The sequence below is a fragment of the Macaca mulatta genome, chromosome 8 (assembly GCF_049350105.2).
Source record: "Macaca mulatta isolate MMU2019108-1 chromosome 8, T2T-MMU8v2.0, whole genome shotgun sequence".
Lineage (NCBI taxonomy): Eukaryota > Metazoa > Chordata > Mammalia > Primates > Cercopithecidae > Macaca > Macaca mulatta.
Window position 1 is genome coordinate 155,450,064 of NC_133413.1, and position 11,770 is coordinate 155,461,833.

The window sequence follows — 11,770 nt, forward strand, 5'->3', positions numbered from 1 at the left end:
GGCACATAGATACATGAGCTAACTCAAAAGCTGCCCACTCAGTCATTTTGGAGTTTTTATTGAGGTTTCATTATACAGGCATAATTGTGTCCATTGGCGATTAACTCGATCTCCAGCCCCTTTCCCCTTCCCAGAGGTTGAAGGGTGGGTCAGAACTTCCAAGCTTCTAATCAAGGCTTGATCTTTCTGGTGACCAGCCCCTATCCTAAAGCTATCTAGGGGCTTGCCAAGAGTCACCTCAGAACAAAATATGCTGCTGTCACCCTTATCACTGAGGAAATTCCAAGGGTTTTAGGAGCTCTCTGCCAGGAACCTGGGAAAAAAACCAAACTTTTTCTTAATCTACCATAAGGATATAGATTATTTATGCTCCAATTTGAATGCTGGTGGCAATGAAAAATGACATGTCTGGGAATAATTAACACAATGTGAAAGGTATTCATAGAGAAAGTTATAAAATTGTACTAAAAATATTAAAAAAAAAACCCTATGTAAATGAAGAGGTATACCAGGTTCGGGTTAGTCTCATGATTACTAAATATGGAGATTCAATTCCCCCCAAAATGCTCTATAGAATTAATTCAATTCTAACAAAAATCTCAAAGAGGTTTTTAATAGGAAAAAAAGCTGATTTTAAAAATGTACGTGCTGGTCATGTACAGGAGCAGTGGCTCATGCCTGTAATCCCAGCATTTCGGGAGGCTGAGGCAGATCACTTGAGGTCACGAGTTCAAGACCAGCCTGGCCAACATAGCAAAATCCGGTCTCTACTAAAAATACAAAAATTTGATGGGCATGGTGACGTGCACCCGTAGTCCCAGCTACTTGGGAGGCTGAGTCATGAGAATCACTTGAATCACACAGGTGGAGGTTGCAGTGAGCTGAGCTCATGCCACTGCACTCCAGCCTGGGTGACAGAGTGAGACTTTGTCTCAAAAAAATAAATAATGAAAAGTATACACAAAGGGCCAAGAATAGTCAAGGTGCCTGTCTTTGTTTTTTGCTGCTATAAAAGAATATGTGAGACTGGGCAATTTATAGAGAAAATAAATTTATTTGGCCCCTGGTTCTGGAGGCTGCAAAGTCCAAGATTGGGGGGCTGCATCTGGTGAAGGCCTTCTTGCTGCATCCTCAGAGGATTGAGGGGCTTAGTGGAGGCAGAGTACATGGAAACAGGTATGTATGATTTGTAGGGCATGGGCTGGCTGGACAGTCAGGCAAAGGGTAGTCCATGGCAATTAAGGACCTTGGACTTTATCCAGAGAAAATGGAAGATTTTTAGGCAGCAGGCATGGCCACTGTCATGGTCAGTTTTTGTTTAGAAAGATCACTCTAGCAGCAGGTGGTTCAGGAGAGACAGGAAGGACTGAGACTGGAAGCACAGAGATGAGTGATGAATTCGTTGCAGTTGTTCATGCTGTGGGATGATGTGTGTGGGAGCGTGGGGGTGGGGGTGGCAGTGGAGATCATTTAGGAAATAACTGGATAGGACCTGTTGCCTAGGGAAGAGGAAAGAATCTGGTGTGAGGCCTGTGTTCAGGGAGATGTCTGGGCTGAGGTTTTCTGGAAGAAGCAGTTCTAGACCAGTCAACTGAGACAGAGAAAGGCCCTTTGGGAGCTGGAGTGCACTCCCTACTCAAACCTCCAGTCTCCTGGGACGAAAATGCACACCAAACTGTGCTGGTTTTAAAATGTCTAAAAAGTCTTCCTCCCTTCAAAAGGTGAAGCAACTTCATGAGAGGCTATGATCTAGAACCACCCAGCTACACTGTTGCTAGATTCCTGACCCTCAGAATAGTATGAGATAATATGTGTTGTTTTCAATCCGCTGATTTTTTTTTTTTTTGAGACGGAGTCTCGCTCTGTTGCCCAGGCTGGAGTGCAGTGACTTGATCTCAGCTCACTGCAAGTTCCGCCTCCCGGGTTCACGCCATTCCTGCCTTAGCCTCCAGAGTAGCCAGGACTACAGGTGCACGCTGCCACACCCGGCTAATTTTTTTGTTTTTTTTTTTAGTAGATACGGGGTTTCACCGTGTTAGCCAGGATGGTCTCTATCCCCTGACCTCGTGATCCGCCCACCTCGGCCTCCCAAAGTGCTGAGATTACAGGCGTGAGCCACCGCGCCCGGCCAATCTGCTGAATTTTGGGGGTAATCTGCCACACTGCAGTAAATAACTACCAGCGATGACCAAACTTTTACCCTTCCAGACCTTGCAGACCAGGCAGCTAACACTTCCCATCCCACGGTCTCAGGAAACACCACTTTCCACTCCTGTGTCCCCGACAGGAATCATCAGACAAGTCGAACTCTCACCTTCTCAAGCAACACAACCCACCCTCCTGGCCTAGCCCACTCCTGAAGCCTCACTCAGTCTCACCTCAGCCCCTACGCAATTCCTCTCGGTTGTCAGGCCTCCATCGGCGGGGGTCGAGTGTTGTGTGTGACCCCAGGTCTCCAGCAAGGTATAGTGGGAGGGAAGCATCCGGGAGAAGAGAGGTGGATTGGGCTCTCCCTCTCCCCCATACCGCCACCCTCCCTCACGCCCATATCCTGTCCAAGGCTCTTCCCGCGTCTGCTTCTGAAATCCCTCCACATCCCTCCACCCCATGTGCCCCACTCGTTGCACAGGAGCAGAGAGAACCGCAGAACACACGTCTACGATTATGCCACTCTTCAGATTTACATCTTGCAGCAACTTCCCACTGCGTTAGAACGGAAGTAAACCTCCCAACTCACAGACCTCACCCGAGCCCCCACGTCCCGCGTCGCCGGCCTCTCAACCGACGGTGCCCTGATCCTCTCGGAGCGAGCGCCGCGGGCTGCGCCGGGTCCCAGGCCTGCGCCTCTTCCCCATTTCCCAGGGGTCTTTGCCGACCACCCTCCTGCGCCACAGCTGCTCAAGTTCTGTTTACTTGCTTTTCCCTCCCCACCAAAAGGTGAGCCTTGAGAAGACACACCCTTGTGTAGAGCTTTGAACTTTTATCCGGAAAGGTGCCGGGCACATAGTCGGTGCCCGGGAGCACTTGCTCACAAGGTTCCTTCCGAGACCGCCCTGCAGCCTCTTTCCGGATCCCCCAGGCACCCCCGACCCCGGCCTCGCCCCACCCTACCCTCGCCCCAGCCCCGCCCTGCCCTCGCCCCAGCCCCCCCCTGCCCTCGCCCCAGCCCCGCCCCGACCCTGTCTCAGCTTCGCCTCGGCTTCATCCCGCCCCAGCCTCGCCCAGCCCCTCCTCTCCCCTCCCCGCCCGTCCCCTTCCCGCCCCCGCCCCGCCTAGCCCCGCCCCAGCCCCGTCCCAGCTTCGCCTGAGCCAGGTCCCAGCCCCGTCCCACCATCGCCGCGCCCCAGCTTCATCCCGCCCCAGCCTCGCCCCTTCCTCTCAGGGCCCCCGCGCCCCGCCCCGCCCCGCCCCGCCCCGCCCGCGACCCTGCGGAACCTAGAGTCGCAGGCGCCCTCTTGGAGGACGGAATTCGACGTCGGACTCCGCCTCGCGTAGTTCCGGTGGCGACTGCGGAGCATGGCGGTGAGCGGTGTGGAGAAGACGCGCGGGTGGCTGGGCGTCGCACTGTCGGTGGCCCTCCGTGACCCTCGTGCTGCCCCCCTTTCTCCAGGCCCTAGGACATCTTGCCGGGGAGGCAGCGGCGGCCCCAGGCCCGGGTACTCCCTGCGCGTCCCGCAGACACCGGCTTCCCGGCCTGGTTTCCAGCGTCCGGAATCCCTCCACTGTCTGTCTCTGCCCAGGGCAACCCACGAGCAGTAACGCCGACACCAGAGCGCACCCGTTAGGCGATGAAGGCAGTGCAGCGTCGAAAAAACAAAAGAATAAGAAGAAAACCCGGAACAGGGCCTCTGTGGCAAATGGAGGCGAGAAGGCCTCAGAGAAACCCGCCCCAGAAGAAGTGCCCCTAAGCGCTGAGGCCCAGGCAAGGGCGGGCGTCATTCAGGAAGGGTGGAATCCCCTAGTGCGAATCCACGGGCACATGTGATCTGGGGTCCGCAGAGTTAAGGCGGGGAGGGGGATGGGATGGGGCCAGGCGCAGTTTTGTGTCCCAGTGCCCTCTCACAGCCACTTCCCCAAATCCCTCACAGGCGCAGCAGTTGGCCCAGGAATTGGCTTGGTGTGTGGAACAACTGGAGCTTGGCCTCAAGAGGCAGAAACCCACCCCAAAACAGAGTAAGGGACCTTTCTATAGAGTTGGGGAATGTGAACAGTGGCACCGCCTGGCCTGCAGGTGCTGGCAGAGGTGAAGTTGTTTCCTTTGCGGTGGGGCGGTAGGAGGTCAGTAGTAGAGGTTTTCACTAGTCCTTTGTTTTTATTCGCAGAAGAGCAGGCTATTGGAGCAATCCGAACCCTGCGCAGCAAAAGAACGCCCCTGCCCCGGAAGAGGCAGTTGATGCACTCCTTGTTTGGAGACTATAGGGCTCAGATGGAAGCCGAATGGCGTGAGGCCCTGCGGGCTCTCAGATCTGGTGAGGAGCTAGTAACTGGTTGATTTAGGAAGGCCTAATTTAAGGAGGAAGTGCCTAGGGGGTGAAAGGAAGAAGGCCCAGAGCAACAAGGCTGGTGGGGGAAGGAGATGAGCTCAGGGAAGCCTGAGGGAACAGGGAAAGAGTAAGGATGGACCTGTCTCTCCTTTTCCCAGGACTGAACCTGGGAAGCAGCGGGGAGGTCATGGGAGGAGCGGGAAAGAGTGTGACCCTGTGTTGGTCCTGCTCCTGGCTTGGGGAAAGCTGCGTTATGTCTTTGTGTCTTGGCTCTCTCTACTGGCAACGAAGCCATATCCCATAACAGTTTGAGTGCAATTCCTGGAGCCAGATGAGCTAGGTTCAAATCCTGGATCTACCACATAGTAGTACTAACACCTTTTGCAAACTACTGAACCTCTCTAAATGGGCGGTGATAGTAATATCAACCTTACAAATTTGAGGAATTAGTTAATTTATTCAAAGTGGTTAGAATTGTATGGGCAAACATAACTGTACAGGTAATGTTAGCTGTTGTTATTCAGTTCTCACATACGCTGCTTCTCTCCCCTGACAGCTGCTTATTTAGCCCAGGTGCAGCCTGTAGATGGAGCCACCAGAAAGAAGAGCCGAAGGGTCTGCAGGCCTCGCCCTATAGGGCGAGCCAAAGCCACTCTGGACACTCCTGATGAAGAGTTTAGGTTCAATTTCTTTTAGCTTCTCCCCTGACCTGGAACATTCCCCCTCCCTTGGGGTGGTGTAGGGGTTTGTTTTGAGTGCAGAGCCTTTTCAGGACTTCTGTTGGGAGAGAACCCTGGGGTTGGTCTGTCCCTGGCTGGTCCAAGTATTTGGAGCTGTTGTGAAGGTGTGAGACCATCAGATAGGCAAAAGACCCCATTTGTTTTGTGATGAAATGTTCTCTCTTTCAGAACAGAGAGAGAGGTGCGTTTAGAAAATGTACAATAAATTGAAGTGACTGTTTGAAGTATTGTAGAAAGAATATTGTACTCAGTCTTTAGGATTAGATTAAGTGGCTGTTGGTAACAAAGATTAGTGGAGAAGCTATATAATTATACACTGTTTTTCACTTTTGAAAGGAATTCCTGTCAAATGGTTTAGTGCTTAATGCTGTTATGTCACATTGCCCTAGTCTTTATTTTTGATAAAATTGGATAACGAGTGAAAGAGTGTGCTGACCAGCTGTGTTAGAGGAAGTACAGAAGACGGCAGGGGTCTGGTTCCCTGGGTCCAGTCCCTTGCCTCGATCCTTTGTCCATGTTGCCTTCATTCCTGAGCAGGTGTCATCCTCAGGGAACCAGCATGGCAGCCACCAGGCATGGCTGTCTTCTCAGGAGGAAGGAGCTTCTTGCCCTAACAGTTCTGGCCTGAGACCTGGATTGAGCCTCGGCATGTTGGAACCGAACTGTTGATTCCCTCCTGGGCAGGGGTTGCCGCGAAGGATTACCGACACGAGATTCACAGCAGAGAGTTATCTATTACTAGCGCGCTAGGGTCCCAAGCTCTAAGTTGGCCCTGGGACCCCGACTGCTTGTTACAGGTTGTTTATATAGGCAAACACAAGTTTAAACACAGCTTATGGCGCGAAATTTAAACAAAGCTTAAGGCGCAAAATGATTGGGTCTAGCTATGGCCTGAGCAAGGTGTTTTATGCTAATTGGTTAGAGCAGGACCTTATGAGGTTTTTTCCTGGAGTTGTTGATTCCGGGAACTTCGAGGCAGGGTGGGACACCATGAGGTTGTTTCCCGGAATTGGCAGGGTGGGACCCTATTAGGGTGGGTCCTTATTGAGGCAGGGTGGGACCCTATCCAGAGCCACCTGGTGTTAATTTTTTTTTCTATATGAGGCCTAGTTTCTAAGTTTTATGAGGCCTAGTTTCATTCCCTCCTCTTTTTGTGTCAGAGGCTCAATCTTGAGCCTCTTCTTTAGTCCTGAGGGTCTGGTATTGTTGGGTCAGAACCATAGCATGTACTATGTTTAATTTATTTTTAATAAGGGTGAGTAAGCGGTTGAATATGCATGGCCTGAAAGTCAGGATGAGCGTGAGCAGGATGAGGGGTTCTAAGATGGTGGAGATTAGGGTGCTAAGCCAAGGGGATTGGTTGTACCAATTTTTAAACCAATTTTGCTGAGATTCTTTTTCTTTTTTTCTCTTGTTTAATTTTTTTTTTTAGTTTTGCCATAGAATCTTTAACTACTCCTGAATGATCTGCATAAAAACAACATTGCTTTTTCAGGGCTGCACAGAGCCCGCCCTCTTTCAGAAAGACAATTTCTAGTCCTTGTTGGTTTTGTAATACAACTTTAGACAGAGAAGTTAAGGACTTTTTAAGTTTTGTAATAGATTGTTTTATGGCTTTAAGGTCTTTATCTATGGCTATTTTAAGTTGTTGCAGATGATGGTTACCATGCACTAGGGCTGCTGTCCCGGTTTCAACTTCAGCCGCTACCCCAATTTTTAACATAACGGCGAGGGTGAGGGAGATAGGTTTTCTCTTTGGTTTAGTATGAGTTTTTTGCTTATACCGGAGATTAAAGGAGTCTCCAGAGTGATAGTATACTCGGGGAACAACTTGTACCAATACGCAATAGTGGGTGCCGCTGCTAAAAACGGCTGTGGATACACAGGGGGTGAGCCCAGTGTTGCAAGCCCACCAGTCCGTCTTGGAGGGGACCAAATAGTGATTGGAGCTGGGTACTGTCAAGGTTACATTACAAAGATGCTGGTGACTAGGGGGCACTCGGCCTATGCAGGTTCCCGACCCAGAAACCTCAGCCAGGGTTAGTTTTCTTTGTTGTTCCCACGCGCATCCAGTAGGATTGGCGGAGTTAGTGAAATTATTAGTGGAGGCGATGCCTTCATAGTAAGGGGGGCCTGTTGCCAGACATAGCCAGCAAGAGGAGGTAAATTCTGGCTTTGTCTGGTTTAAAGCGAAATAGGAGCCTTTTATGAGATTTAGGAGCCTGTCACCTATTCCCAAGTCAAGGGGCCCGCGGGTGACGTTTTGGGCTGAGGGTGTGTATTTAGAGGAGGTGGAGATTAAGGGCGGGGAAGTGCTTTTAGGAGCTCTTGGTTGGGGCTCTCTCGATGCAGGAACCAGGGGCTTCCCTGTTTCTGATAAAACTTGGTTTGGTCCTACTGCGACAGGGGCTGTGATAGGGTTGACTATTAATTTGATTTGGATAGGGATTTTATACAGTGGCTTTTGGTATAAATATAGGCCCCATGTTAACCCAGATATTCAACGGTTATTAGATTTTGCTGCATTTTTAAACTTGATGCGGACCAGATTGCAAGTTTTTGAATATTGGGTTTTGGTGCAGCGCTGGACAAAGGACATGGTTATGTACCAGGGTTTTGTGGCCCATTTTCATTCTCCATTATTAGTAGTTATACAGGACCAACTAGCGCAAAACAGGGCATTTATTTTTTCACAAGTTTTCCTTATTTCTCCTGTCTTGAATCCGGGACAGGCATAGAACCCGTTCCGGCTTACGGACACCCTTCTAGCCTGTTTTTTCCATTTTTCCCCTTCCATGTTATTTATTTTTGCTATTTTGTCTAGGTTGAAATAGAGGTTAGGGAACCAAGTTCCTATAGGAGCAATTTTTGAGGTTTTGTTTAAGACTTTATGAGTACTAAAATCAGTTACCTGCTAGGTCAGGTTATATGGCCGGTGGGGGTTATTACTGCTAGCGACGCAGGGAAGGAGGGCTAGTAACAAGCAAGGGGCTAGATACGAGAGAGTTTTATCTTGAGCGGGTTCTCGGAGCGTCGGAGTTTCCATGTCTCAGGTGGTGTTGGTCCAGGCGTCCCTGGAGCAGCCTTGGCGTGGGATGCGTGGATTTAAGTGGAGATTCCGTTAACCTTTATGGCTGTGGGCGTGGTCAGGAGAACAATGTAGGGTTCTTTTCACCGAGGCTCTAGTTCTTGAGTGCGATGCCGTTTAACGTAGACAGAGTCTCCCACCTGGAAGGGGTGACTGGTTTGTGGATGTTCTGGTTGGTACAGTTCTGCCAAGGGGGCCCAGATTTGGGCCTGTACTGCTTGGAGTCCTTTTAGCCGGGCCTGTAGGTCAGTCTTAGGATTGGAGGGGGAGAAGGAGTTAAGCAAGGTTGACAAAGGGGGAGGTTCTCCGTAGAGGATTTTATATGGAGTGAGCCCAAAATGGTTAGGCGTATTTTGGGCCTTTAACAGAGCTAAGGATAGGAGGCGTCTTCAATTTTTTAAACCAGTCTTTAAGGTTAATTTAGTAAGGGTTTTTTTTTATTGTTCTATTTATTCTTTTTACCTGTCCTGAGCTCTGGGGTTTATAGGCACAATGTAATTTTTAATTAATCCCCAATATTCTGGCGAGCCCCTGACTTACCTGAGAAACAAAGGCCGGCCCGTTATCTGACTTAATTACCTTGGGAAGTCCGAATCTAGGAAAGATTTTTTCCAAAATTTTTTTGGCTACTATGTGTGCCGTTTCTTGCCGGGTGGGGTAGGCTTTTACCTATCCTGAAAAGGTATCTACAAACACCAGTAAGTACTTATATCCAGCATAGTGAGGTTTTACTTCAGTGAAGTCTATTTCCTAATAGACTCCTGGGCGGTTACCACGAGTTCGTTTCCCTTCTGGCACTCGGGTAGCCCCAGCGTTTACCTGCTGACAGACCTTACAGGCAGATGTCACTTGTTCTACAAGGATACTTGCCTTTGGGATTAGAAAGTCAGTTTTTTCAATCAGTAATTTTAGCTTTCGACTACTTAAGTGTGTCCAGGCATGCATCTGCTGGATTATTGCCAGGGCCTCCTTTTGGGGAAGGACTATTTTTCCTTCTTTTTCCCAGTTTTTAGTGTTTTTGTTTTCTATAGCCCCTATGGCTTTTGCTTTTTCCTGGTTTTCTGGGGTATAAGTATGTTCAATAGTTATATGGCTGGTTTTGTCAGGTTCTGTGGCTAGGGTCAGTACTTCCGCCATGGCGGCTTGCCTGGCCGCTTGGTCAGCCTGTCTATTTCCTACTGCGACTGGATCCTGTCCTTTCTGATGCCCGGGGCAGTGAATTATAGCCACTTCTTGAGGAAGAAAAAGGGCTTTTAATAAGGCAATTATTTTAGCTTTGTTCTTGATTTTCTTTTCTTCTGAGGTTAGGAGACCTCTTTTTTCATAGATACTTCCATGAGTATGAGCCGTTGCAAAGGCATATCGGCTATCAGTATAAATGTTAGCTTTCTTTCCCTTGGACAGCTCTAGGGCCTTGGTTAGTGCTATTAACTCAGCCTTCTGTGCAGACGTGCCAGGAGGTAGTGATTGTGCTTAAATGGTGTTGTGGCCATTTACTACTGCTGCTCCCGCCCTCCGGGTACCTGAGTCAAGGTAACTGCTGCCGTCTGTGTACCAGGTGTGATCCGCGTCTGGGAGTTCTTGGTTTTTAAGGTCTTCCCGTGTTCCATGGGTCTTAGCCAGTACTTGCCGACAATCGTGTGGGCTTGGTTGGTCTTCTGGTACCGGCAGCAGCGTAGCAGGGTTTAGGGTGACCGGAGGGCCAAACTGGACGCGGTTCGTGTCCAGTAGGAGGGCCTGCTAGTGGGTTAGGCGTGCGTTGGTTATCCACCGGTCCGGGGGCTGCCGCACTATGGCCTCTAGAGCATGTGGGGTAATAACAGTCAGTGGCTGCCCAAGGGTTAACTTAGCAGAGTCCTTGACCAGCATAGCGGTGGCTGCCATGATACGGAGACACGGGGGCCAGCCGGCCGCCACAGGGTTTAGCTTTTTAGACAGGTATGCTACCGGTCTTTTTCAAGGCCCTAATTTTTGGGTCAAGACCCCTTTGGCAATTCCTTGTTTCTTGTCCAGGAAGAGGGTAAAGGGCTTTGAGGTGTCCGGTAACCCAAGGGCCGGGGCAGACAAGAGTGCTTGTTTTAGTGCCTTAAAAGCCAATTGATGCTCTGTCTGCCAGGTGAAAGGGGTGCTTTCCTTGGTGAGTGCATAAAGGGGGGTGGCCAGTTTAGCAAAACCGGGTATCCACAAGCGACAGAACCCAGCAGTTCCCAAGAATTCACGTACCTCCCTGGGATTTCGTGGTGGTGGAAGGCGAGCCACTGTCTCTATGCGCTCAGGGGTGAGCCACCTTTTCCCTTTACTCAGGATATACCCCAGATATGTTACCTTGGTCTGACAGAGCTGTGCCTTCTTGGCGGATGCCCGGTATTCTTTTTTACCCAGTGCCTGGAGTAGATGCCTGGTACCTTGTATACAGATTTCGTTTGTAGGAGCAGCCAAGAGGAGGTCATTTACATACTGGAGTAGAGTTACGTCTGGATTTTGGGTCTGGAAGTCGGTCAGGTCTTGATGAAGAGCCTCATCGAAGAGAGTGGGAGAGTTCTTGAATTTTTGGGGAAGCCGGGTCCAGGTCAATTGGCCCGAAATTCCTTTCTCAGGATTCTTCCACTTAAAGGCAAAGAGTTTTTGGCTTTGGGGGGCCAGAGGTAAACAGAAGAAAGCATTTTTTAAATTTAATACCGTATACCAGTTATAGCCTGGTTTTAAGGTGCTGAGTAAGTTGTAAGGATTGGGGACCGTGGGATGGATATCCATGGTTCTTTTGTTAATGTCTTTCAAGTCTTGGACAGGCCTGTAATCCTGAGTACCAGGCTTTTTTACTGGCAGAAGAGGAGTGTTCCAGGGCGAGCAACAAGGTTGCAACACTCCGAGTTCTAGAAATTTGTTAATGTGCTGCCGAATTCCTATATGAGCCTCTTGGCTCATGGGATATTGCTTGATGGACACGGGCACCGCCGTGGGCTTTAGATTAATTATGATTGGGGCTTGATACTTAGCTAGCCCGAGTTCTCCCGTTTCTGCCCAAGCTTGGGGAAAATCTTGCAACCAAATATCAGGGAGGCTAGTGATGACCGGAGCGTTGAAAAGCCGATGCTCATCTTGCAGAGACACAGTTAAGATTTGGATGGGCTGACCGTCCCGATTTAATACCTGGGCCCCTGTCTCGGAGAAATGGATTTGGGCTCCGAGCTTGGTCAGAAGATCTCGCCCTAGGAGGGGGTAGGGGCATTCAGGTACCACTAAGAAGGAATGTGTTACTATTTCTTGTCCAAGATTAACTGTCCGGTGGTTAGTCCACTTGTGCAATTTTCCCCCTGTTGCCCCCTGGACCCAGGATGTGTGGGAAGACAGGGGCCCATCTGCCTTTGTCAAAACTGAATGTTGGGCGCCTGTGTCCACCAAGAAGGTGGTGGGTTGCCCCCCTACAGAGAGAGTTAGCCGGGGCTCGGGGGGGGCTC

The 11,770-nt window shown here is 49.9% G+C and overlaps 2 protein-coding genes across 18 annotated transcripts in view; one reads left to right on the forward strand and one right to left on the reverse strand.

Moving 5' to 3' along the window:
• ZNF252 (zinc finger protein 252) overlaps positions 1–3,152 on the reverse strand; it is a 57,878-nt gene extending 54,726 nt beyond the window's left edge. For 3 of the 16 annotated variants that reach the window (XM_077944798.1, XM_077944797.1, XM_077944801.1), the window contains exon 1: positions 2,747–3,087. The gene's annotated coding sequence lies outside the window, so the exon portion shown is untranslated. Of the gene's footprint in view, positions 1–2,378 lie in introns of all 16 variants that reach the window. The other 13 variants (XM_077944796.1, XM_077944799.1, XM_077944800.1 and 10 more) reach the window with 13 other exon arrangements.
• A 341-nt stretch (positions 3,153–3,493) lies between these two features.
• C8H8orf33 (chromosome 8 C8orf33 homolog) lies at positions 3,494–5,445 on the forward strand. Of its 2 annotated transcripts, none has more exons than XM_077944816.1 (5): positions 3,494–3,522; positions 3,611–3,961; positions 4,089–4,173; positions 4,323–4,469; positions 5,041–5,445. In XM_077944816.1, exons 1-5 carry the CDS (start codon positions 3,517–3,519, stop codon positions 5,178–5,180), a joined length of 729 nt encoding a protein of 242 aa, XP_077800942.1. In that variant the 5' UTR covers positions 3,494–3,516; the 3' UTR covers positions 5,181–5,445. The 2 variants fall into 2 exon arrangements, with proteins under 2 accessions (XP_077800942.1, XP_015001801.3); XM_015146315.3 differs by having other exon boundaries at positions 3,611–3,922.
• Positions 5,446–11,770: the final 6,325 nt, after the last annotated feature.

What these genes read in the sequence shown, in the direction of transcription:
- C8H8orf33 (XM_077944816.1), top strand. An exon ending in GAAACCCACCCCAAAACAGA is followed by an intron (nt 4,174 to 4,322) that starts GTAAGGGACCTT and finishes TTTTATTCGCAG; the next exon opens with AAGAGCAGGCTATTGGAGCA. An exon ending in CCTGCGGGCTCTCAGATCTG is followed by an intron (nt 4,470 to 5,040) that starts GTGAGGAGCTAG and finishes CTCCCCTGACAG; the next exon opens with CTGCTTATTTAGCCCAGGTG.